General features: G+C 37.0%; 3 protein-coding genes, 1 long non-coding RNA gene and 1 pseudogene across 6 annotated transcripts; 3 read left to right on the forward strand and 2 right to left on the reverse strand.

Moving 5' to 3' along the window:
- Positions 1-173: 173 nt before the first annotated feature.
- SC35 (SR family splicing factor SC35) lies at positions 174-3822 on the reverse strand. 2 transcript variants are annotated; one of them, XR_003625178.2, is made up of 5 exons: positions 3468-3792; positions 3096-3236; positions 2440-2590; positions 1504-1571; positions 174-836 (listed from the first exon to the last, which is right to left on the reverse strand). XR_003625178.2 is itself a non-coding variant. In XM_028188147.2 (4 exons), exons 1-3 carry the CDS (start codon positions 3647-3649, stop codon positions 2449-2451), a joined length of 465 nt encoding a protein of 154 aa, XP_028043948.1. In that variant the 5' UTR covers positions 3650-3822; the 3' UTR covers positions 174-1571; positions 2440-2448. The 2 variants fall into 2 exon arrangements, 1 of the variants encoding a protein (XP_028043948.1); XM_028188147.2 differs by having other exon boundaries at positions 174-1571; positions 3468-3822.
- A 5013-nt stretch (positions 3823-8835) lies between these two features.
- LOC149501090 (uncharacterized) lies at positions 8836-9735 on the forward strand. The gene is made up of 2 exons (XR_016324541.1): positions 8836-8972; positions 9077-9735. It is a non-coding gene; the product is annotated as an uncharacterized LOC149501090 (long non-coding RNA).
- On the reverse strand, positions 9404-10572 carry LOC149501091 (uncharacterized; annotated as a pseudogene). The gene has a single exon (XR_016324540.1). The product of XR_016324540.1 is annotated as an uncharacterized LOC149501091 (transcript).
- Positions 10573-15159: 4587 nt separating this feature from the next.
- LOC114253359 (cilia- and flagella-associated protein 276) lies at positions 15160-19213 on the forward strand. Its single transcript, XM_028188222.2, has 3 exons — positions 15160-15504; positions 16643-16811; positions 17863-19213. The coding sequence occupies exons 1-3, from the start codon at positions 15323-15325 to the stop codon at positions 18001-18003; spliced, it is 492 nt and encodes a 163-aa protein (XP_028044023.2). The 5' UTR covers positions 15160-15322; the 3' UTR covers positions 18004-19213.
- A 4962-nt stretch (positions 19214-24175) lies between these two features.
- LOC114253165 (uncharacterized) lies at positions 24176-26095 on the forward strand (the record flags this gene model as incomplete). Its single annotated transcript, XM_089734445.1, has 4 exons — positions 24176-24968; positions 25056-25139; positions 25372-25491; positions 25960-26095. Coding segments are annotated over 3 exons (906 nt in total), but the record flags the coding sequence as incomplete, so codon positions are not given.
- Between the last annotated feature and the right edge of the window lie 1382 nt (positions 26096-27477).

A 27477-nucleotide genomic window follows, 5' to 3' on the forward strand; every position in this document is an offset into this window, starting at 1 on the left:
AAAGTTTGTGTAATGACGACAGTGATCAATTTGTGTTTTTCTGTCCCTAAAGTACGGCTGACATTTTTAGTGACTCTGGCAGTCTCCACCATCTATTTAGCAGTTTACATAATAACTTATTTTCAAACTATGTATATAAAGTTTGTATTGTAGAGATAAATAAAAGTCATATAACATAGTTATTATTTTATTTGACAAAAAACCTACGACAAAATCCTGTAGCTGATCCATGTGTGACGATCTTCTCTTCTAAATACATTGAAAGCAAAAGACGCTTGCTACAAACCTTTTACAGCAAGTCATGCTCAAACTACAAGTTTAAAGGCAATGCACACAAAGGAGGGCAGGGGGTTACCAATAAGAACCTAGACGAGCTCGAAACAGCATAGAAGACTGCAACAGCATACAGGCCAGCGAGCAGCACCGGCCTGTTAAACAAATGCAAATGTTAGTGCAGTCTGTGCTCCAACAACATACAGCCTCTGGGTTTGTTTCTGATGCATTATTGTCCTGATTACTACTAGAAATCTGTGCACACATTTTACTTACTATATCAACTCTTTTGCATCAATATTGTTGATATAAAGTTTGTTTATCATAGGAATAAAGATCTTTTATATACTTACATTTTATTTTTTTTTTATTTTTTTTTGTAATGCTATATATAGCAACGTGTCATTAATTTTGTACAAAATGCATGTGTCGGTTGGGCAATAAATACAAAGATTTACTCATAACTTTGATACTGCAATTACGGCAATTCCGCGTCTGTCAGCAAACAGCGCACACAACCCCCTCCCCGCACACAGCAACGCTCCACGCGCTCACCTCACGCCCTGAGCATACCAATTCATCAGTTAATCTTGAAGTAATTAAATTTACATACGTAAGAATTCTACATAATACAATCTTGAGTATTAGGTTGGGTCATATTACATTAGTATTAATAGTTATATGCAAATTATTTTTACACTCAGATACATCTTCAACAACCCAGTACTCAATTATTAGCATTTTTAAGTATTAGGGACATTGTTTTATGAAATTTTATCATTACCAAAATTGGAGTTCACAAATTAATGCCCAAGTTAGCCCAAATAATCCTTGTAGTGGTTTAGTCTTCCAGATTGTTTTATGAACCTGAAATAATATCTAACCGCTCCCACATCACATCTAATATTGTACCAATTATTTAAAATTCATTAAATTTTACAACCTCAAGAAAGTCAGAAGACAAAAAATATAAAACTACACATTCAAAGACAAAAATTTAAATCCAATTAATATTACAAGCCCAAGAGAGGTAGCACACGCCATAATTTCCTTTTTCTTATAAAGATGAAACAGTCACACACAATAAAAATAAAAAGAAATGAATACAATCTTAAATGTAGTAAGTTAACCTATAGAAACTTATAGATAATTTGTTACATTGAATGTGTTGTCACTATGTTCACCATAGTTAGGTCTGAGGGTGGCTTATATAATAGTTGTGATTAGTACCTTGGCTAAAGGCTGCTCAATCGTCTAGTACAGCACTTCAGCTCTCAACAGGTACACTCTCACACCATCTGTAATAAGATAAATAAAATTACTAATGGTGGTAGGTAGGACTTCGCGTGAGTCCGCACGGGTAGGTTTCACCACCCTTCCTATTTCTGCCATGAAGCAGTAATGCATTTCGGTTTGAAGGATGGGGCAGCCGTTGTAACTATACTGAGACCTTAGAAATTCATATCTCAGGGTGGGTAGCGGCTTTTACGTTGTGGATGTCTATGGGCTCCAGTAACCACTTAACACCAGGTGGATTGTGAGCTCGTCCATCCACAGCCCCTCAACAGACTTATTTCAAAACATGACTTCCCTTAAAACACAAAATTTTATGAAGTTTTTCCAATGAACGACAAAGAGAGTAATTAAATCCATTTAAAAGTTTGTAGTCATTGTTTGAAATAAATGGAATGTAGTGTGATCCATTTCAGAGGACTGGAAATTAGGGTCAACAGTTTTTGATTTTTATAGTTCCCCATCAGAACATGTTAACAGATTTTTCTCTTACAACAATTTGGCAATTGTAAGTTATATGCTGAGCAGTTGATTATTGTTCTAGATTTGAAGGAGCAGTAGGCTAGAGCAATTGACCATTTTGAGAATTTTTTCATTGTCATTAACAATTAAGGCATTGTGATAATTATGGTGCTAGGATGTGTAATCTTACAGGCTTCCTTCTACGAATATTACAAAAAAATACATACAATACAGGTACAGGAATTTTATGACAATGTTTTTACTAAATTATGAAATTACTTATTACCATTTTTGTGTTGACCAAGTAAAGCTGAAAACTAGTCAAATAGTGGTAGTATTAACTACAGTTAACCTGAAATACATTTTTAAGTAATCCTAAATACTAATATCATAGTACATTTTGGTACTTACAAGGACATTTCAGTGTCTGGATCGTGAGCGAGAACGACTGTGTGAGCGGGAACGTCCCCTGGAACTCTTTGAGTCAGAGCGAGAGCGACTGCGCGAACGGCTGCGGCTACGACTGCGCGAGTAACTACGACGGCGGGAACGAGACCTGGACCTACAAGTATAAACAAAGTACACATAAAATACCACTCACTGATTTCTTTCCGTATTCAATTGTTTTGCATATGAAACAAATATATACTATTCATATTTTCCTCTGTGTTTAAAGCAGTATCTTGCACCTTCAAAGTTGAAGAAGCTTTCGATAACATTAAAGCAAAGGGTTTTTAAAATTTCATAAAACCAAACTGAGTATTGCTCGCCACCAATTTTAGGGGCAGAATGATCTATAGTATCCATAGGATATCGGATCTATTGGTTCCTATCACAATTGATACCTGTCTGTAGGACATGTTTGACACATCTTCACAAAAAACTTCCAGAGTGAAGTTGATTGAGTGTGCAATGATAATGAAATATTGCAGCATATTAATTCTTATTATCGTCACAACTACTGATTGGTTTAAAGCTAACTTTAATTACAAACTTTACAATTTCGTGATACTACGAAAAGATAAATGGTATGTGTACGTGCTTGTGGTAAGTTAATTTTTCCGTACCTGCGCCTGCGATCGTAACGACTCCTGTATGGCGATGAGGGGCGACCATATCGCGCCATCTGAACGCGAAGTTCCCTGCCGTCCAACATTCGTCCGTCCATCGTGTCCAGGGCTTCTTCAGCATCACGACGCTCGAAAAACCTTATAACGATAGTGCCAATTTTAATATCACTGTGTAATTTAGAAGAATTCAAATATATTAATAATACAATACAATAAACATTGAATTTTGTAAAACCCTTAGTTGCCAAACGTTATATCCATAGCTAGAAAACAGCATATCGTACTGCCGCCTTGGTACAGAAATAGGTCGCATCATGGCATTAAACCGGCGTGTGACGTCATACAAATACATAATTTTTTTTTACATACCTCACGAAGGCGAATCCTCTACTTTCCCTTGTGTACCGATCTCTGGGAATGTAGATATCACCAACTTCTCCGCACCTTTCGAAAACGCGGCGTAAGTCTTCAGGCGTCGTTCGGTAGGTAAGATTATCTACTTTTAACGAGACCATGCCATCGATTCGTGGCGGAGGTCTTCCGTAACTCATTTTGAATAGTATAGATATTTAGCTCAAATCAAACGAATTTAATAATACAATGTTGTTAAATTCACTTTAGTAAAACACGACGGCGTCACATCAGTTGAGCGCGTGCAAGAATTGTTACAAAAATGGCCGTTTGTCTGCCGGAACCATAGGTTATAGATACATTGATGCCGGAACCTTAGGACAAGTCTATGGTTTAGGGTTGCCAAACTTCTTTTTTCCAATTTTTGGGGTGAAAGAACACCGCATGGTCCAATAAAGACCTAATATTTCATTTCATCTCCTTTAATTCCTTTTAATATCGTCTCTTTTTTTCATTACATGCAAATTTATAACAATTAAAAAAAAACAATTGTGTCATTTCCTCAATTTTTCATATTGCAGATTATGTTTTTAAAATAAACTATAACTAAAAAAAAGTTTTTTTTTTTTTTTTTTTTTTTTTAATTTATAAAATTAGCCGGATACAAGTCCATTGGCCGTCTACATATTATAATACAATAATAAAGTTAATATTTACGAAATGTCATACAGTATACAAAATTATTAAATTCCCGGTTTTTTCTCAGGTTTTCATGTTATTTTTTCAGGTCAGATTTTTTCTACAGTCGCTGTAATAAATTTATATAAGCTCGGGAAAAGTCTTTCATTGCTCAAAAGTTCTTGAACGCGGCGGGTTAAGTCCTCTGACACTGACACATAAGTGTCTGACACTGAGAGTGACATTCGTAAGTCATCATCTTCAAGCATAGACCTATATAGTAGGGACACGACATATTGTTCTATACGTACAATCGCTTATATAAATAGCACCCATTTTGAAGGCACATACATAAACATATATCTATCTCGTTCTTACTCAGCACTTTAACTCGCAGGAAAACAATATAACAGTATTTCAGTGCGTACATAAAATGAAACATGAATATACGTAAATATCTCCGTCTCCGTCTAATGAGGCCGAAAATCCGCCATGTTTAGCGCGCCAAATGTCATTGTCACGTCAGTTCGGCCGTCTGTTTTGGGTTGTACATTATTTATTGACTATGATATCGATTTAATATGATTGATTATATAAAATTTCATAATTTATCATGCTTAAAACATACAAAAATAATAATTAAAACGTATTTTATAGGATCTCAAGAAAGTCGATGTCCTAAAACTATTATCTATATGTATTTAAATTCATTATGGAGCCCTCATCCGAAAAATCCATTTTTCGGTCGGAATCTATTGATCATGACACTAATCATAAATACCACTTTAAAATATGTCATCAAAACATATTTAGACATTCTGTTTAGATATTTCGGGAAAAAGGCTACCGACAAAATCTCTTCGGAACTATTTAAATAAAATAGTTTTATTCCGCAGTGAGTAAAACAATATTGTAAATTTGTTAAATATTTAATAATTAAGTGATTTTAGAGAGGAAGTCACAAGGAATGACGTTTGTAATTAATGAATAAATGTTCTGTAGGTGTTTTTTTTTTCACGCGGTCCCTTGATAAGTTTAAAATTTGAATCACTCTCAAGCGAAAGTGATTCAAATGGTGCGGCGCACCTTCCTTGGGGTGCGCTGCGGTAGTATGTTACGGACTTTAGAGTCAGCAAAACAATTAAAATAGATTGTAATAGTCTAAGAAAAACACGTACTCAAAATACGATAACATTTAGCATCCTAGAAATGGGCTGATGGCTTTGAACTACGCCATATCTTTATGTTTTGCGACAAACGACAACTTTATAAAATCAGTGTAGCAACTTTTAAAAATCATCATATCGTTTACTTGGCAAATTCGAAGGACGAACTTGTCTTAGATTTCACCCATCTAAATCATATCATATTTGCACATAACAATATACCTACTTACTTCCCATTAAAGTATAAATTCTACTAATAAATAATACTCAACAATATTTAAAATAAAATGAGCCAAGAACGTTTATCGATAAAACCTGATAACATTGAAATCTTTTGTACAGCACTAAAGCCGCCATGTTTTGTGGCCAGATGACGTCACAGCGGCACGAAATTTTGGTTGACGTTTCATTTCCATAGGTTTCCTACTTCATTGTCTTCAAGGGCTGTTTTTGTTTTCGTTAATTCAAAATTTTCTTCCAGTTTTTCTGTTATTTCTGTTACTAGGGTCCGTCTTTGTGTGGAAAAGTTGGAGCATTTCAATATTATGTGCGTCAGGTCTGCATTTTCATCATTACAGAATTGGCAGTGGCTGCTATTTGTTATTTTCATTCGGTGCAAATGGGCAGGTGTCAGGCAATGACCAAATCTCATTCTGTTTATGATTGTTATGAATTTTCTTTCCTTAAATAATTTGATATTGCAATACCACGGCTTGCATGGGATCTTCTTTTGAATTTCCTTATACCATATGCCTTTATTCTCTGAACATAATTGCCAGTAACTCTCCCATAGCTGTCTATTCTCTACTTTAAGTAAAGTTACATAGTCCGTGAATGGGACCTTCAATACTTGCGAGTGGTCCTCGTCATGTTCAGCATTTGCCGCCCTATCTACTGTCTCATTCCCACAAATACCGCTATGAGATGGAACCCATTTAAATGTTACAGTTTTACCACTATCAAATATAATTTTTCTTATTAAATATATTAGATAATTGAGCTTATAACTTAACTTATAATTATCTAAAGAGAGAAGAACACTCATGGAATCTGAAATAATAAGTACATTCTTTTTCTCCTTTTCCATATCACATACGTACAATAAACATTGATAAATAGCATATGTCTCTGCTGTAAAAATAGTACAATGATTATCTAATTTAAAACATTTAGTTAATTTCTTTTGCGGGTCATAATAAGCTGACTTAGTATTATTACCACTTTTGGATCCATCAGTATACAATACATAAAAATCATCTTTTTTAGATAGAAACTCATAAAATTCAAATTTACTGCCAACATGGCTAACATCTATTTCCATTTTAGCAAATAAAGAATCATATGAAACCACATATAAAGGCCATAGATCATTTTTGTAAATATTCTTTGTTTTCTTAAAAACTAAATTAAAAACACCTAACAGTTCTGGAAATTGTCCTGTAACCACATTATTTACAGTTATAAGTACATTGGATTGCTGAGAAATAGACAGAGTGTCAGGCAGTTTATTTAAGATAATAGGGCTATTGCATGCTAGTAACTTGGTAGAGAATTTTTCAGCAAATAGTATTCTTCTAATAGGTAGGGGCTCAATACAAGTCTCTACTTCCATTGAAATAATGGGAGTAGTGCGCATGGCACCACTTATTATGCGTAATGCCATGTTTTGAATTACGTCTATTTTTTTAAGAAAGGTTGGTCTAGCGTTCATATAAACTATGCCACTGTAGTCAAAATGGCTACGTATTAAGCTCTTATAGATTGTTGATAAAATATTAGGGTCAGATCCCCAGAATGTACCTGCCAAAGATCTCATAATATTAATACCTTTCATGGCATTGTGACATATATAATCTATGTGGCTTTTAAATGTTAATTTATTATCAAAAATAACCCCTAAAAATTTTTTCTCATTTACTAGAGGTATCTGTTTATTATTATAAAGAACTTTAACTGATGTGATGTCATTTCCTAAAACCATAACTGAACTCTTTTCACTGTTAATTTTAAGTTTTAAATTTAAGGAATAAAATAGATTTAATTGTTGTAGTGCTAAGTTTATATTTGTTTCAGCTGATTTTATATTTCTGTTTATAGTATATATCAGGACATCATCAGCAAACTGTAGAATTGAAGTATTATGAGGAATAAAATTAATAATTTGTGAAGTATATAAATTAAATAATAGTGGTGACATGCAAGCTCCTTGCATTAGGCCTTTCCATGTTTTTTTTGGTCCATGTAATTGATTGTTATATTTGACATATAGAGTTCGATCAGATGAAAAATTAAAAATCCATTTTAACAACTTTCCAGGTAAACCAAGATCATGTAAAATTTTAATCAGCTGTATAAGATCAACATTGTCGTAGGCTCCTTGGACATCCAAAAAGACACACACTGCAGTGGATTTAGATAGCTGGCAACTCTTCATATCATTAAGGAATGTTATCAAACTTTCAGCTGTACTCCTACCTTTACGGAAACCAAACTGACAAGGGGGTAATAGTTTATTTGTCTCTACAAAAAAATCTAATCTTACTTTGATCATGTGTTCTAGTAATTTACCAATGCATGATGTTAGAGAAATTGGCCTATAAGACTTATAATCATCTGGTGGTTTATCAGGTTTCAAAATAGGTACTACACACTGAGTTTTCCATGATTCAGGTATTTGTTGACTAAGCCAGAGAGAATTGAGAATATCAAGTAATTTGTTTTTCACTGAAATATGCAATTTCTGTAACATGATATATGGGATGTCATCTAAACCAGGCGCTGTGGATTTTCTTGATGTCAGAGCTATATCTAGTTCATGTAACATAAATGGTTTCAATAAAAAAATATTGTTTAGGTTATTATTGTTGTCAAAATACAGCTGAATATTGTCTAGTTCGGGTATGTCAGTCTGGGATAGTTTATTAATAAAATCATTTATCCATTCGTCATTTCGATATACGTTTCTATTTACATATATTCTTTTAAATTTTCTGATATCGTTCCAAATTTTAGTCAATGGAGTGTGTCTATTAAATGAATGACAGAGATTTTTCCAGCCATTCAATTTTGCCTGTTTGATAATTATTTTTTTATGTGCATCAGCTTTTTTGTATTCAATATAGTTTTCTAAGGACATGCAGTTTCTATATTTTAATAAAGCTTCTCTAGATTTCTTTACAGATATAGCGCAGTCCTCACTCCACCATGGTGCAGGGGCATTTGAGACACGAATATTATTTTTATGAACAGGAATACAATTAACTTTAAGATTGTTTAAAATTGAACAAAATTCTTTATAACTTTTTAGAGGATCATGACAAGTAGTTGTTAAAAAGCTATCAAACATTACTTTAGATGTTTCCATATATACATCCCAATTTGTTCTTTTGAATAAATACTTTTGTGAGCTATCCTTAATTTGATACTTTTTAGGGGAGGTAATCAGATCAATAAATGTTGGATAATGGTAGCTACCATGAGGGTCATCCCCGACTTTCCACTCACATAGTGGAGCGAGGACTGGGCTGACACAAGTAACATCTATGGCTGAAGAATTGAAGCCTGGTCTCTGTATAGTAGTGGCTGATCCTGTATTCAAGATGCATAAATCCAATTCATCAAAAATATCTATTAATTCTTTACCTCTTGAATTCGTAGTGCTACAGCCAAAAGCAATATGGTGAGCGTTAAAATCGCCAGAAACTATACATGGCTTCGGTATTTTACTAATAATATTTTTTAATTTATTCAGTCTAATCGAATTACGACTATTATTGTTTTTAGGTGGACAATATACACAAAGAATGGACACTGGTCCTGATACTGTCGACACTACAATAGCGATACTTTGAATATCCTGATAAAATGCTGTTTTGATAGTTTTGTATTGAAGAGTATTTCTTATCAATATACCTACACCGCCATGCTCGTTTTGTGCATTTTTTCCAATGTAATTGTATCCGGTTATATTAACAGAAGGACTAGATTTTTTAAGCCAAGTTTCATTGAGTAGACACAAATCTATGGAATTATCTTTAAGTATAGTTTTAAGTAACCATTTTTTATTGTTTATGCTTTGAATGTTAAATTGCATTAATTTAAGTGGATCCATTAGAGGGTTAAATTTTGTTTAAGTATATCTTTAATGTGTGTCATAGTTTTTGCAGAATTTGAATTGGCTATCATTACTATAGTTTTAACAGTTATTTCTAGGAACTGATTATCATTTAATAAATTTTCATAAGATACATTATTAGTTGAGTTTAATTTAGTAGGTTGTTTTTTAACAGAATTAGGATTATCTATTAAGGCCTGTGATTTAATTTGATTCTTTTGTATTGAATGATCTGGTCTGTTCTGAAGTCTTTGCAAAGGTGGAAATTCTTTAGATACAACTGTAGCATATTGTTTTGCTAAATAAACATTTTTATGTTTTTCATAAAGGGCTTGTTTCACTGGACAAAATCTTGAGATAGCTAAATGATCGCCTTGGCAATTACAACATTTCAGAATTTCACTTGAACAATCTTTGTATGAATGATTGCCTGAACATTTAGAACAGACCTGTTCATTCCGACACACTTTGGCACTATGTCTAAATTTAAGGCATCTGAAACACTGCATCAAAGGTGGTACATATTGGAATACCTTATATCTCCAATTATCTAAATATACAAAATCTGGAAGAACAGTACTCGAAAAGGTCACACTTATTATGGACATTGGGACTATATTTCCGCCTACTTTTTTTGTGAAACGTCTAACAGCAATGATTTCTGAATCTGATATTAATTTGTCGAAGAGTTCAGTGTTACTCGTTTCTGTAGGAATGAATCTTATCTTCCCCACACGCTCTACTGAAGATGCCGGAATGTAAGCTTTCATGTTATTTTCTTTAAGGCAATTATGGTTTATAAAATCATTGGCAGCCACTGCCTGTTTAAATATAAGCATTATTTTATTAGCATTAATGCGCCTGTTCTCTTTGATGCCCTTCACCGACTTAAAAATTTTTGTTACCAATTTTATCTTCTCTACTGATACCTTCGATGTAGACAGGAAACTCGTCATTAAGAGAGTTATCAGGATAACTACGACGGTACCCAGGTTTGAGAAACGGTTTATATCTGTAGTCCGAATCTGATTGTCCGTCGTCCCCTTGATATCTGCGTTTTTTCGTCTCGTTTCTTTTTCCCTCATCATCGCCGTCACTTTCTGACGACATTTTATAAACTTTTAATATTTACAACTATTAAATATAATTTTTTTGTAAAAAAAATTTCAATTTGCCGCCTTCTTATTTCCCGCCAAAAAAGGAAGTCCACTAAAAAAAAAAAAGATACTGCCAACAATACCATAGCAGAAAATTGATTGCCATGCTGAAAAATATGGAGGGTAGAGGTAAGGAGAGGTGAATGAAGTTAGCCCCTCAAAAAAATTTTTTTTTCCTATTTTATACTTATTTTCTGTTAATTCGTTTGTTCATCATTTGTTCATGATTGTTCACTGTTAATAATTGTTTGTTCTGCATTTATTTATTTTAAAAAAATATTTAAAAATATACCTACAAGTTAGCCCCTCTAATGCAATTTTTAATATTTTTTCATCCTTAATGACTCGTAAATATTCATTTTCGATTGTTCTTATATAAAACACGTTTGTTCTCTTTCGAAATTACTCGTTTTTTGTTTAATTTACTATTTTTATTAGTTGAATAAATGTATGCAAAATATGTGTACTGCGCATGCGTCAACTATAATGCCTAAACTTTCTACGCGGTTTTAATCGTGAAAAAAAAACCAAATAAAAATTCTGAAGGAGCAATTAATTGGTATACAGTTTAATTAAAAAATAAATAAATGAAATAATGTGCATTGGCGTTAAGTTAGACCAAATACATTTTTTCCATCCTCTTACCTATCGTATTAAAATGTTATTTTACTAATGTTAGGAATATAATTTCGACCGTGTAAAAAAGTTATTATAATGTATACCTATATTATCTCTTGAAAGATAAATAATGAACATATTTACTTATTTGTTTATATTACCTATGTGAACTCCCTATCTTTTTTATACCTTCATAACGATAAGTAGGAGGATGGAAAAAATGTATTTGGTCTAACTTAACGCCAATGCACATTATTTCATTTTTTTTTTTTTTTTTTTTAATTAAACTGTATACCAATTAATTTCTCCTTCAGGATTTATATTTGTTTTTTTTTCACGATTAAAACCGCGTAGAAAGTTTAGGCATTATAGTTGACGCATGCGCAGTACACATATTTTGCATACATTTATTCAACTAATAAAAATAGTAAATTAAACAAAAAACGAGTAATTTCGAAAGAGAACAAACGTGTTTTATATAAGAACAATCGAAAATGAATATTTACGAGTCATTAAGGATGAAAAAATATTAAAAATTGCATTAGAGGGGCTAACTTGTAGGTATATTTTTAAATATTTTTTAAAAATAAATAAATGCAGAACAAACAATTATTAACAGTGAACAATCATGAACAAATGATGAACAAACGAATTAATAGAAAATAAGTATAAAATAGGAAAAAAAATTTTTTTTGAGGGGCTAACTTCATTCACCTGGTAAGGAGAACCGTCTCTGTGTTTGTTTTTTTTTTTTTTTTTTTTTTTTTTTTTTTTTTTTTTTTTTTTTTTTTTTTTTTTTTTTTTTTTTTTAATAGATTTTATGACCTGGTAACTAAAACCTTTAAGTCATGTCTTAAGATGATTAATTTGAGACATTAATCAACTGGGATGAAATTTAATGAAATGAAATGATATGGGATGAAATATAATCGCAGTAAAATGGTGGTCATTTACTGAGATTTTTTCAGTGGACTTTTTGGAGGAACCCGAGAAGTTACGTCCAGCAGCTTTGTTTCATTTTCCCACATTTGTGCACTTTCACAGATATTAAACAGTTAATAAACCACCATTATTACACATTGAAACCTGAAGAAACACTAAATAGACAAAATAAAACAAATCACACAACTTCACTCCTCGCGTTCCCGCCAAAAAGTCCCGTCTCTGTGTGTAAGGACTTTTTCATAGATTATACACTTAATATATTTGTTTTTGGCGGGAGCGCGAGGAGTGAAATTGTGTGATTTGTTTTATTTTGTCTATTTAGTGTTTCTTTGGGTTTAAATGTGTAATAATGGTGCTCAAACCTGACGACGATGCTAACACGAACCCTAGCAAGAGTCGTGCTTCGCAGAATCTACCACCGGATCGGAATCGCGACCCACTGAGAAGATCCGGCGAGAAACTCAGTGGGCTGTGTTTGAGAGTTAATTTACTCGTCGAGCCCTTCGTCGCAAGCGACGGGTTCGACGAGAACGGTGACCGGTGCTTGAAGTACCTAGAAGCACCGTTAGTGGATCGGGAGGATCCGAGATGACGTGTTTTGGGCGACGTCGACTGCTTTCCATTCTGTCCGCAGGATCGGGAATGTAGTTGCCGGCGGCCACGATGAGAGGATTCTCGTGTCGTGCCGCTTTATCGAAGTGGCGCATCGATGCCGACTGCATATACTTACTGGTGGACTCTAAGTCCAGGTCGTCATGGAGGTCGACGTTCCTGACGAACCACGGGGCTCCGACGGCTATCCTGCAAAAACGGGATTGAACAACTTGGAAGGATTTTAAGTGAGTGCGGGCCGCGTGAGCGAACACTACACTTGCATAGGTCATGACGGGGCGTATGCAAGTTTTGTAGAGTGTCACCTTATTTCTAAGGGACATTTTACTTCGCCTGCATATCATCGGGTAGAGACGTCCTAGAATGAAGGCGGCACGATCGCGTACCGTCTCGATATAAGGGCGGAATGCCATTCTTCTGTCGAGGGTGACGCCTAAATATTTGACCTTCGGGGCCCACGGTATGGGCTGGTCGAACATCGTGATTGGGCGAATGGCGGAGGCGGAGGTGTTCACCCGCCTAGACGGGAGAGGGATGCTCAACGTGGTGTTCGGAGGGCGACCCCTTTTGAAGAGCACCGCTGTGCTTTTCGTGGGGTTGATGTCGATGTGCCACTTCCGGAACCACTGTCCCATGGTGGTAGCTGCGGTCTGAAGTCGTCGATGAAGCAACGCCTTCTTCCTACACGAGTAGTAGATGGCGGTGTCATCGGCGAAGAGCGCCAGATGGGTCTCCGGGGACCGGGGTATATCATTGATATACAAACTGAATAGTAACGGGGAGAGGGCGGAGCCTTGCGGGACTCCGGCTGTGACGTGACGGGGGCGGGAACGCGTTCCCTCGACTCGATATCGGAACGAACGGTTCGACAAGTAGTCTCGTATGATGATAAATTTCGTAACTCAGCATACTTCAATCAGATAACAACTGCTCAATTCATATACGCTGATAGGCACATTCTAGCGCCATTCTGGAGGATTTTTGACCAGTTATTTAGGGCTGAAAGTGGGACACTTTTTCAAGCTTCTCCCATATGAGACGGTTCTCCTTACCTCTACCATCCATACTGAAAAAGAAGAAGAAACAGAAAAGATATTTTTGTATGATTAACACTAGCAATAAGGTAGAAAGTCATTATTTTTAAGATAAGATAAGATGAGTCATAATTTATAGAAATATTTAACCCAACTTTCAAGAATTAGGATATCTTTCAAGATGTTTATTTTGAAATTAATTCGTATTTTTTTGAAGTACCTAACGACGAATCTCGTTTATGAGAAGATATTTATGAGCTACACGTGCCAATGACCTTTACGACTGCAAAATCCATTACGCTAGGTAGTCCACACAATGGAAGCGTTATTACCGCTAACGAAGTCAAGGAAAAAGTCGCGAACTTACAAGCACGGAAAGCTCTCTGTTTCGAAGGAATCTATAAACGTGTGTTAAAAATCCCTTCCTAACAAAGTGACACTTGACAAAACTTGCATAAGTTCCGTCATAGCCTAACTTGTGTTACGACGCGGGCGATGGGGCAACGCAAAGTCGCCGTCGCTCGAAATATGTCTTGTCGGATCCTCCGGATCCACTCTGGGTGTTCTTAGGACCCTCAACTACCAGTCACCGTCTTCGTCGAATTATGAATTACGATTTACGATGAAGAGTTCGAGCGAACTAGCCCATAGACACATCCCGCTGAGTTTCTTCATCTTCTCTGTGGGTCGCGATTCCGATCCGGTTGTAGACCCTGCGAAGCATTGCTCTTGCTAGGATTAGCAAATTTAGCTCATGAAGTCACCTCACTCACTCACGCCCGGGCGTAGCTGGATTAGTGCCTTAGACAGCTAACGAATTGATAGGGGGAAAAAAAGAAATGTCACGAAAAATATACCATTAGAAATCTCGATCACGATTTATTTATCAAAATAACGGTTCTTATATCTTCTTTTGCTTTCAGGGAGGTCGCGTAGATACCCAATGTATAATAATAAGCCAGATAGCTGAATAGTATCCACTATTGCGTGAATTCTGTCAGAATCACCAATTCGAAACTGTATTTAGGGAAGCTAAGTTTAACTAGCTTAACTGGCCATTAATTATTGTCCAATTCAGACAATTCAGCTATAGCATAATGGGTATTTGAAATAGAACCAATAAATGAAGTACCTTCCTTTGTTTACATAAAGCTGCAGCATCTATTAAATCCGACTAGAATTATCTTGATTTCAACTTTTAATGTTTGAATAATCAAGAAGATTCCTCTGTTGATTATGTAGCCAACATCTACTACTAATTGGTGCTACATTGCTCGCGTACATTAACTTCAATAGTGACTACCATAGATTATACACTTAATATATTAGAGGTGACTACTCTAATACTTAACAATTACTCGACAACCCTGTTGTTACCATAACAACGTAGCTTTGCATTTCGTAAAAAACGTATGTCAATGTAATGTAATCGTTGTAATTTTCTGTTTAATTCGATTACAATCATACGTACTATGCTCTCTTTGTCTTTTACTGTCTACTAATTGTATATATGATTTGATGGATAGCAGAGAAATTTAAGTAAATTACTATGTCTGGAGTAAAGCAAGTACGAAACAAAAAGCTTCTCCCGGATTTGCGTAAGGAAGGCGAACTCACTAAAGAAATAATATTATCTACGAAGGAGAAACACGGAGCTCCTGTGACGTCTAGACTTTTTTCTCATCACACCTTAGCGAGCGTTAGAAAACTAAGCTTTTATTTTCCTTATAAGTAAGTTATTTTTGAGGATCACGTGACGTCCTTACATTCAGTAGTCTTGTTATTTGTACATAAATTATAATATGATAATAATAATAATAAGACTATCTATAAGATAGACTGTTTATAACCATTTGTATTATTTAGTGGTGTGTAGGTATCTAAAATTTGATTTAATTTAATTTTAAATCACCGACGAGATCATAAGATGCTTTTCTTACCCAGTATTCTGTAACCATACCCGACAACAAAAGACATATTAGTGGCACCAAAACTCTTAACCCTTTCGTTAATGTTGGTGAATTTCCGCCACAAAACGCCACCTGTGTGCTTAGTGCAAATTTTTAACGTTCCCGATATCGTAAAAGTTAACTCAAATTTGTATGCAATTGGAACAGCGCCCCTATCGGCAAACGTTCCAACTCCATATAAATATGAGTTAGCTTTTACGCTATCGAGAACCTTAAGAAACTCGCACTAAGCACATTGTACGCGATGGTTGACTACAGTCACCGGCTGATAAACACCGCCTATGCCTATACACGATGAGTGATGTGCGCACTTTCAGCATGGAGCTCCGTTTTTGTCTCAATTTGGGTAGTGGGATTAATGTTTTATGTTTAGGGGCTACAGTATCCACATAACACCAGATGGGCCGTGAGCTAGTCTACCCATCTAAACAATAAAAAAAATATCACGGCAGTCTGGTTAGACCTCCGACGAGCTGGGCTTTAGACTTCCGGACCTGCTGAAGGTCGCGGGAATTTATTGATAGTGGGCTGCGCAAGACCGGTTATTGTGGCGAGCATGGGGTGACGCCTATATCCAGCAATGAAGGGTTCTCCTATATCTTTAAAATATTGATTTGACGACATACCTCAGTTAAATCTGTGTGCTTACTGCGTGATTTTTAACGTTCTCGATAGCGTAAAAGTTAACTCATATTTGTATGGAGTTGGAACGTTTGCTGCTAGGGGCGCTGTTCCAGTTGCATACAAATTTCAGTTAACTTTTACCTAAGCACACTGTACCGAATTTCAGACAGGTCATATACAAAGGTAAACCAGTATTTTCTCACTTCATGAAAAAGTGCCTTAAACCACTTTAATATAAGCTCGCGCGTTTACTTTTAATAATTAAAAAATAATAGTTTGCCAGACGACAGCCTGGACTTCATTTTAACGTCCAAATACAATCACTCGACGGAGCAATTTGCGGATAAAGTCGACGTGTTCCTGCAGCCAGAGACAATCGGTTGCGAGACCTGGCGACGACTTCGAAACACTTGTGATAAATTACCAAGCAGTGGAGTCCCAATGGTGAGTTTTCACTTGAAAAAGAAGGCACTAGCTCTTTCTAAATATATCTTTTAGATGCTCCCGCTTAAAGGGTACTTCGTCTGATTTAATGGAAAATATATCTTAACTCTTCTTCTTTTTTTCCACCTTATCCTACTAGGTGGGGTCGGCACAGCGAATTTTTCTATTCCATTCTCTTCTATCAGCCGTAATCTCAACACTCACTCCTCTCTCTCTCTCATATCGTCATTCACACACTCCGGTCGACCTCTTCTCCCCTCTACCTTCCACTACCATTTCCATACATCTCCTAGTCACATGCATCTTCTCTCTACGCATCACATGTCGATACCATGCTAACCGTCCACACTTCTTTTTTGTTAATTACCGGGGCTACTTTCACACTTAAAATATATCTCAACTATTATTATAATAAACTAGCGACCCGCCCTCGCTTCGCTTCGGAAACATTAAAACACACATGAAACCAAAAAAAAAATAAAAAATAAAATAAAAAAAAGTAGCCTATGTTCATCAGGGACAATGTCGGCTTCTAATGGAAAAAGAATTTTTCAAATCGGTCCAGTAGTTTCGGAGCCTATTCGAAACAAACAAACAAACAAATCTTTCCTCTTTATAATATTAGTATATATTATGACGTTCGCTTTTGGTAATGTACATTTTGAGTCTGCTAGGTTGAAATTATCATCTTCCCTATGTCTGTCACGAAGCAACCTTGCAGTTTGGTTTGAAAGGTGGTACAGGCCAGCCGCTTTTTCATGTCGGCGAAGGAGTTCGCAATTCACCCGTTAAACGGTTACCGGCGCTTATAGTCATTATCAGGTATAACGTGAATAACATCATCCACATTGAAACACGAGGTCAAAGTCAAGACACTCACGCCGTAATGTCTGTGACGTCTAAAAACCATTAAATACTAAGGGGGTGAGAAGATCGTTTGCCAATCGTCAGCAAATAAATCACGGTTCAAAATTATTTTTTTTACTTTCTTACTTATCCGAATACCAAATCCAAACTTTGATCAATTTTAAAATTCCTTGACCAATTTCAGGGCCATCCTTTGAGACGAGGCGGTATTCACGAGCGTCGGTCGCCCTTCAGCGTAAAGTTGATGAATTCTGGAGTTCACTCATCGCAAACCAACCCTGGGTTCAGCAGGCAGCCAGCTGGTGGAGCCATATTCTTCTACTAATTGAATTATTATACGTTCTAAATATTCTGTGTTGTTTCAAAACTGTTTTTAAATTTAGAAACGATTTTTTTGTAAACGCGTTTATTAGAATGTGTAAAGAGAAGTTAATTTCCGAACGTTACTTTTGGTTTTTCTTTTGGTAGATTGTAAATTAAGTAAAATGTGAAATAAATAATTATTTCTTTTAATGAAAATGCGAGTATACTGTATTTTATAAGTATAGTTCAGGACAGCCAGTCGACGCTCGATCTTTAGGGATCTTTAAGGGCGTTACTGGATCTTTATGCTGTTTTCAGGACCTATTTAATTCTAATATATATATATGTATAGTTATGTTTATGTACACAATTGAATGGAAGCAATCCAACTAAAGTCTACAGTCACATTGCTTGATTTACAGACCCCATTGGTATTTGGTAGCGCCAAGGTTAAAAAAGCCTCATAAATGGCTCTCTATTCAGTTGCCTGCCAAATCAATGTTTGTTGGTTATTGTTTACATGCATTTTTCGCGAACCTCTGTTAAAATTAAAATTTAGAACATCAAAAGATCTTTGATGTCAAGGTGAATGATGTACCCGAACGATGTACGATGAACCCATCAGATTAAAACGTTGGTGACTATAAAATTAAGCTGAGTTTTTTTTTATTAACCAACCAATGGGATGCTTGCGTTGTTAGGGCAATGATAGAGTGTTAAAACCCGGTCATCGTTCTGGTCAAACCCGTCGCTTGCGACGAAGGGCTCGGCGAGTAAATTAACCCACAGACCACTGAGTTTCACGCCGGATCTTCTCAGTGGGTCGCGTTTCCGATTCGGTGGTAGATTCTGCCAAGGCGCTACGGCTCTTGCTACGGTTCGTGTTAGCAACATCGTCAGGTTTGAGCCCCGTGAGCTCACCTACTAGTTAAGTTTACGCTGATATGGTCTCTCTAGACCAATGATTATCAAACTTATTTCGTTTACCGCCCCCTTTGAAAATCAATTATTTTTCAGCGCCCCCCATTTTTTATACACCCCTAAAACTTTAAAACCACAATTTCATTAATTTAATTAATAAATGTTGTATTAATTTTAGTAAATGTAGTACCACGTAGTACATATGTATTTGTAGATGCTATTATTGTTTCTTCATATTATTATATGTCCGTACATTGCTACAGAGCGTGTATTTACAAATTTGCAAAGTAAAAATGAATTCTTCTCACCAATATGTTTGTTTAAATTCAGAATTACCAAAATAAATGGCTAGTTCACTGTACTATTACTATGCTAATTTATTAGAACGAAACTATTTTTGTTGAATATCTTTCTCATTAATATAAGATTCTCATCATAAGATAATTAAAAATTTATATTTCGACTAGTAAATAATACTACTAACAATAATAACTTATTAAACTACGAATAAGCTAAACCTGGAAGTCGTAGAGGATTTCATTTATCTGGGCTCCGTCATAGCTAGTAATGGATCCTCCAAAAAGGGCCTCAGAAGGCGAATCAGTATGGCAAAGAGAGCTATGTCCCAAATGGACCGTGTTTGGGCGGACAGAAACATCTCGAGGAATACCAAAAAGCAGCTCGTCACCTCCCTCATCTTTTCCATTTTTCTCTACGGCGCAGATACTTGGACCCTCAAGAAAGTTTTACTGAGTTTGCTCATCTTGCCACCGCTGGGGTGGCGCATGTCGTCGGCAAAATCAGGAGATTGGGCCTCGACGTGACACTCAGTAAATCCGAGGCCATGTGGTTCCACAGGCCCCGGAGAGTGCCACCTGTCGATGCCCATATCGTGGTTGGAGGCGTCCGTATCGGGTCGGGGTGCAGTTGAAGTACCTCGGCCTCATTCTGGACAGTCGTTGGACCTTCCTTGTTCACTTTCAGAACCTGGTCCCTCGTTTGTTGTTGGTGGCCGGCGCGTTAAGCCGGCTTCTTCCCAATATCAGGGGGCCTGACCAGGTGACGTGCCGTCTCTATACGGGGGTGGTGCGGTCAATGGCCTTACACGAGGCGCCCGTATGGGGCTAGTCATTGGCCGTGGGGGTAGCGAAGTTGCTGCAACGGCCGTAACGCACCATCGCGGTCAGGATCATCCGTGGTTATCGCACCATCTCTTTCGAGGCGGCGTGTGTACTGACTGGAACGCCGCCTTGGGTCCAGGGAGGCGGAGGCGCTCGCCGCTGACTATCAGTGACGGGCTAACCTTCGTGCCCGGGGCGTGGCGCGTCCCAGCCCCAGTTTGGTCAGAGCGCGGAGGGCCCAATCTCGGCGGTCCGTGCTGGAGTCATGGTCCAGGCGGCTGGCTGATCCTTCGGCTGGTCGTAGGACCGTCGAGGCGATTCGCCCGGTTCTTGTGAATTGGGTGAATTGTGACAGAGGACGTCTCACTTTCCGGCTCACGCAGGTACTCACTGGGCATGGTTGCTTCGGTGAGTTCCTGCACCGGATCGGAGCCGAGCCGACAGCAGAGTGCCACCATTGTGGTTGCGACTTGGACACGGCAGAGCATACGCTCGTCGCCTGCCCCGCATGGGAGGTGTGGCGGCGTGTCCTCGTCGCAAAAATAGGAAACGACTTGTCGTTGCCGAGTGTTCTGGCATCGATGCTCGGTGACGACGACTCGTGGAAGGCGATGCTCAACTTCTGCGAGTGCATCATCTCGCAAAAGGAGGTGGCGGGGCGCGTGAGAGATGCACAGGCCCGCCGCCGTCGAGCGGGGTCCAGGGAGGCGGATCTCACCCAAGCCCTGGCCCTCTAAGTGTTTCGGGTCTCCCTCACGTGTCGGCCTGGGGACCAGCGAAGGGGGCCTAAAAGACGACGTGCAAGCTGCTCTGCACACGTTTTACGCGTGAGCATCCGGGTGATGGAAGGCCGGCTATCCTCAACCCACGCTGGTTCTGACTCAGCGGGGTATTCCGTAGGATAGACCATTTTAACCGGCGCCATCTGGGCGGGCTTCGGACAGCCTGCCGACCGAGAGGGCTGGTGGTAGTGGCGCCGACGACCGCCAGTCTGGTGTCTCGAGGGGGAGGGTGATGGGAGAGATGTGCTCCGCACTAAACGCTTCACTTTCCCCCCTTTGTCTTTTCATGAGCTCTGTCTCATGCGAGGTTTGGATGCTGGTTGTTGAGCGACAGGAGGTTTTAGTCGGTTTGACTCCGACATGCCCCGCCCTCTATCCCTAGTGAAGGGCGGAAGTCCGGCGATTACCTCCTGACAAAAAAAAAACGTGTGGCACTCGGGAACTGCGGCGGTAAAGCTATTGCATAGCAGTTTTTATCAACTTATGACATTATAATTAGACAATGATAATTTAATATTAAAACAATAATAAAACAAGACCACGCTATATTAAACCTTAATAAAGGCAAAACCTTAACTGTCCCCTTCACACTCATAAGCTAAACCGCGCGAGAGAGAGATGGGCAGACTTTTCATGATGCGCATGCAGTGTGACGTCACGCCACGAGCTTATTCATAAACACTACACAAGCGCAACGTGTGAATGTGTTGAACGCGAGCTACATGGTAGGCGGAGTGAGGGATGTTAGGTTTTTTTCGTTACGGAATTTCATGATTCGGTCGCCGCCCTCAAGGCCCGCGATAAAAACTATACAATAGCTTAAAAATGTATGAACTTGTAATAAAATCTCTTTGGCTATACTATTTGTATCTGGCTGGTTTTGGTATCATTAAAAGTTTAAATTCGAAAGAAGATAATTCCAAATTAAAATTAGGAAGATGTGTGATTTTTATATATTTTTCGTACTGTCAAGATGAGTAAATCTAATAAAGATATTCGATACATTTTAAAATTTTACTACAAAAAAGGTAAAAAAGCAACGCAAGCCGTGAAAAAAAATTGCGATGTTTATGGACCTAGTGCAGTGTCTGTGAGATTAGCTTAAATTTGGTTTAAGCGTTTTCAATCCGGAAATTTTGACGTCAAAAATGCACGTCGCTCTGGTCGCCCTATTACGGATAAAATCGATGCCATTTTTGAAAAAGTGGGGCAAAATCGGCATATCAGTAGTTACGACGTAACTGAAGAATTGGGAATTGACCACAAAATAGTTATGGCGCATTTGAAAAAAACTGAGTACATAAAAAAGCTCACTGAAAGAAACCTAATGAACCGTGTACTCATTTGTGATTCTTTATTACGACATAATGAAACCGAACCATTTTTGAAGAAGCTGATAACTGGTGATAAAAAGTGGATCACGTACGACAAGAAGGTTGTGGTCAAAGGCCGGTCAGGCTTCACAGACTCTGGCGAAACCCGGGTTAACTCGCAACAAGGTGATGCTGTGTGTGTGGTAGGATTGGAAGGGCATTATACATTATGAGCTGTTACCACCAGGTAGGACCATCGATTCTGAACTCTACTGCGAACAACTGATGAGATTAAAGCAAGAAGTTGAGAGAAAGCGGCCGGAATTGATCAACAGAGGGGGTGTGGGTTTTCATCACGATAACGCTAGACCTCACACATCTTTAGCCACTCAGCAAAAATTAAAAGAGCTTGGCTGGGAGGTGTTAATGCATCCACCGTATAGTCCTGACTTTGCACCTTCAGATTTCTACCTGTTTCAGTATCTTCGGAATTCTTTAGGCAGTGTCAGGTTAACATCATGAGAGGACTGCCAAAACCAATTGTCGCGGTATTTTGATCAGAAGCCCCAAAATTTCTATAGCAATGGGATTATGTCCCTACCTACAAGATGGCAAAAAGTTATCGAACAAAATGGTACCGACATACTTTAGTTAAATGTGAATAAACTATATTAAAAAATGTTGTGAATTTTCTTAAAAAATGCGAAGAAACTTTTTCCCCAACCTATTATTATATAGAAATAAAATAGTAAACAATGTTTACAATAAGTGAGCTGTTTAGGCTTACTATACTATTTGACATTGGACGGTAATGGGTAAATTGTAAAAAATAATAATCTAAGACAAGTTTTTGAACAATAATGATATACGCATTTCCATTTTATATAAAAATTATGATTCTTACATCAGTAATTTCTTATAAAATGCTAGGAAAATGCTGTAAAATGCCCTTATGTTAAAAACAAGAAAGAAAGTAAAGAAAACCTCAATTTGTGTTAGTTTACGTATGTGTAATATTTTAAAACTCTGCATGGTAGATTTTTTTCTAATGTTTAAAATAATTTCTGGTGCAATGTAATTAAGGTAAAATTGCTCTAATTTTTTAACTATCATCAATCATGTTCCGCAGCAACTTGTTACAACTTGATTGCGTACGGTGTGTGGGCTATCCATCTATGTTAATTATTTTAAGTTTTTATAACATCATACAGGGTAGAAATATAAACTAATTATTCGTTATTGTGTAGTAGGTGAGTTTTAATTTTAGTGAAATTTAAAATACTATAAAGTAAATGAAATTACAGATTTTACAGCGCCCCCCTAAACCATATCAACGCCCCCCATTTTTTCCTGGGCCCCTTAACGCCCCCCTCTAGGTTCTATCCCTATCCCTCTAGGTAGTATCGCCCACTTTGAGAAAGACTGCTCTAGACCATCAGCTTAGGTAGGAAAAAAAGTGTTAAAAGCCCCTGACACATGTTTTTAGGAAAAACTCTTTCTTGCCCTACTACTTTCTTCTTCTTTTGTTAAATTCTCTTTGTTAATTTATGACAGACAAATTTAATATTAGGTTGTCTTTCGGAATAGAGAAAACTAAATGTCGAATAGAAACATTATTAACATATTAAAGTATCATAGAATTTGTTCAAATTGAATTGTGCATTTTGTACAATGTAACTTAGTCTCTAAAGTAATTAGCGCGGCGTAAATTTAAAATCATAACTGTTATAACTAATATTTTGGAATGGATTTCTTAGATTCCTTGGGTAAATACAACATTATAGATTAATAGCATAGTAGAACATGTCAATTCTTGTAATGTTTGAAGAAGTACCTACTAAGAAAAATTGTTCATATTTTAACCGAATTCAAAAAAGGATAATGATCTCGATTCGATTGTATTTTTATGTGTTACTTTAGAATTTCTTTTTAGATAAACCGATTTTGATGATTTTCCCTTTATTTTGAAAGCTGATGCTTCTTATGCCTATTATTTCCTTTTATTCTCCTTAATAGTGCATATTTAATTCGACTACATTGATGATATTCTGAATTTATTTGGTAGAAGTCGAGTTTCTATCTTGTTAAAGTTTTTTATTGTTTTATCTTTAGATTTAGATACAGATAATAAATCGCAACGTGTTCGATCGTGGTACCTTTATGAGCAGTTCAAAGAAATAGAAAAGAATCAACTTGATGCCGCCAGGCGACTCAAGGACAAATCGTATCAAGATAAAATCCTGCGCCACGAGCTCGCAGAAAGGAAAGCCAGAAGAAGGCTTCATGACCAGTTCGGAGCTTGTGAAAGTGATTCAAGGTTGCACTATAGTTCGAAGTATGGAGATGAGACCATACTCAGTATTAGCGCTGAAGATATATTCGAAAGCCTTGCTGATTTCCATGACGAAACCCCTGATGGTTTCGATAATTTTCATGATGACTTAAGTCGGGTAGATTCCGTAGTCGGTCATTCTTACAAAGAAGATTTTAAAAGCTTAGAAGACTTTAAAGATTGCAATAGCTGCACGGAAACTATTAGTGTTCGCGACTTCAAGAATGTTGAATCTGCTGATAATTTACGTAACGAAGCAAATGAAATGGAACCATTTTTAGCCAATAATTTCGATATAAAATCGCAAATTGAATATTCGCAGAAGGATTTTAAAGAAATTGAAAATTTGATGACTCCTATTAATCCTGAAGAAGTTTCAGAAGTCAGCAGTTTAGTTTCTGTAAAAGTTGAAGATGGATGTGATGAGAAGCCCAAACATTCGAGCTATGAAATTGTGGATTTTGCTTTATGGTCGAAATTAGTCTCTTTTGCTTATCAAATTATTAAGCTCAATCATGGTAAGATTAACAAATTTTTTTTATCAATTTGAGCATGAAGTTACCAAAGTATATTAATTTTTAAATATAGGTATTATTTCTTGGCAGGGAATTGTTTTTACGACTATAGCTCTCAGTTTTTAACTGCGGTGCTTATTTGCGATGCCTTGAAAAAGGGAATCAGCAAAATGTGTAAGTTTTAAAATTTTCATAGGTATAATTTCATAGGTAATAATTTTCGTAGATACGATAAAATACCTGTAGGTATATTTTTATTTCTAATTATTTTCAATCTTTTTTCGCATCATTTGTTTGATTTTTTTTTGCTTTTATTAGTTCGCCAAGAAGCATATTTAAAGATTGTTAGTCAATTTGAAGCAAATGAAGGTATTAAGTCAACTTAATTTTAGGCCATATTTTGCAGCCCTACGTCTCACCAATAAAGTTTGCTGATGAAAACTACGTAAACGAAACTAGCCAGAAACACAAAAATCGTGAAAAATTGGAAAACTTGAAAAAATCAATGACATTTTTGAAGTTCTCGGTAAAGATTTTTATTGTATAAACTATAGGCTAGGGCCATCCGTTTTTTGTCCACACAGCGTATGGAATATCCGTTGGTGATGTATGATGATGTATCTTACTAGTGGTAGGACCTCTTGTGAGTCCGTACGGGTAGGTACCACCACCCCAACTATTTCTGCCGTGAAGCAGTAATGCGTTTCGGTTTGAAGGGTGGGGCAGCCGTTGTAACTATACTCAGATCTTAGAACTTATATCTCAAGGTGGGTGGCGCATTTATGTTGTAGATGTCTATTACTTCACTGTGGAAGTTAATCGTGAAGATTTTTAAAGTAGGTACGTATTTCATTAGATAAATTTGTACTTGCCTGTGGCATTCGAACACCGGTGCTTCACTAGATACGAATACACCGGACGTCTCATCCTTTAGGCCAAGACGACTTTAATTATTGTTTATTTTAATAATGTTTTTTTTTTAATATTTTTACAGCCATACAGCTCTGATAAACATTGCCAGCAATACAAAAGGGATTATGGTTCCGAGAAATATGCCCGTGGATGTCACGGAGGTCATCTTGGAAATTATTATAAAAACGTCAAGAGTGAGCCCTGGCGAACTTTCCATAAATTTTCAGTTTCCAAAAATCTTTTAAATAGGGCGTCAAGGAGCAGTCTTATTCGATCAGATTATTCCAGAAAATCTAGTTCTTGTAATTGTGAAATTTGTGATTGTTGCCATAAGAAAATTTCAAATCCTATGTTAAAGATTGCTCGACGCATCGATGACTTTATAAAACTGGATAGTCCGAGGCATATTTAATTTTTTAATTAAAATTTATTATAAAGTGATTATTTGGTATTTTAATTTAATCAATAAATATAATTTTTATCGGATTTTAAGGGTGGCGTAGCCGTTATACAAAGTCTCAAATAACTTTAATCTCATGCCTTAAGGTGGATGACGGCAAGCTATAGTAGAATTATTTTGTCCGTTCAGTTTGGGTCATAAAAAATCGGAGCGGTAAAGCGAGTATTTCGCTCTCTCTTCCACTCACGAGCCTTATGGACGGGCATAGTGATGCGCATTATTGTTGTCGATAAGCGTTATCGATAGTGTATTTAGTTTTGTCATTTTGTGGGTTAGTGATAAAAATGAAAAAAAAATCACTGATCGGACACTCACACTACATATCGCCGCCGCAAGTTAACGAGAACGGCAAAAATTAACACTATGTAACTTTTCGGGTCCTATTCTTATTTCAGTGAAAAATTTTAACACATTGTTGATAACAACACGTGCAAATATTATTTTGAATAAATTCTGCCGTTTTGATACCAAACAAAGGAGTAGCCATTGTGTCACTAAAGAAATTCAGATAACGAATGCATAAAAACACATTTATCTTCGACATAATGTACTATAATTTGCAGGTAAGTACAAATGACTCTTAACATAACAATGTCTCACCACCCTTCGTATACAACCCCGCCGCCTGACTTCGATGACTCATTCGGTTTTATCGATAATGGCGTTGCGCCCGCGCAACATGCTCACCGCCCTAGCCGGGCTATGTTTTATGACCCAAACTGCGCGGACAAAATAATTCTACTATAGTTGTAATGATTACGAGTACCTACCATATCATAACTACATAGCAGAGAGAGGGCCTTGCACCCAACATGATAATAAAAATGCACAGTATTTTGAATCATTCTTTTGGTGTTAATTTTAGTTTAAATCTCGTGAGAAATGTCCTTGCGAACAAACCAAGTTTCGCTCCCATATAGCAATACAGACTTTACGTTTGAGTTGAAGATCCTCAACTTTGTTCGTCTCGTTAAGCTTAAGAAGCTTCACACTGGCCTAAGTTGACTAAACGCGGCACTGGCTTTATTTATCCGAGCCGCAATGTCCGCCTCGGTGCCTCCCCTATCGTCCACAAAGCTGCCCAGGTAACAGAAGCTTCCCGCCTGATCGATGTGCCTCCCTTTGACCAACATAGGAGCC

This window comes from Bombyx mandarina, chromosome 17 (assembly GCF_030267445.1).
Source record: "Bombyx mandarina strain Sakado chromosome 17, ASM3026744v2".
Lineage (NCBI taxonomy): Eukaryota > Metazoa > Arthropoda > Insecta > Lepidoptera > Bombycidae > Bombyx > Bombyx mandarina.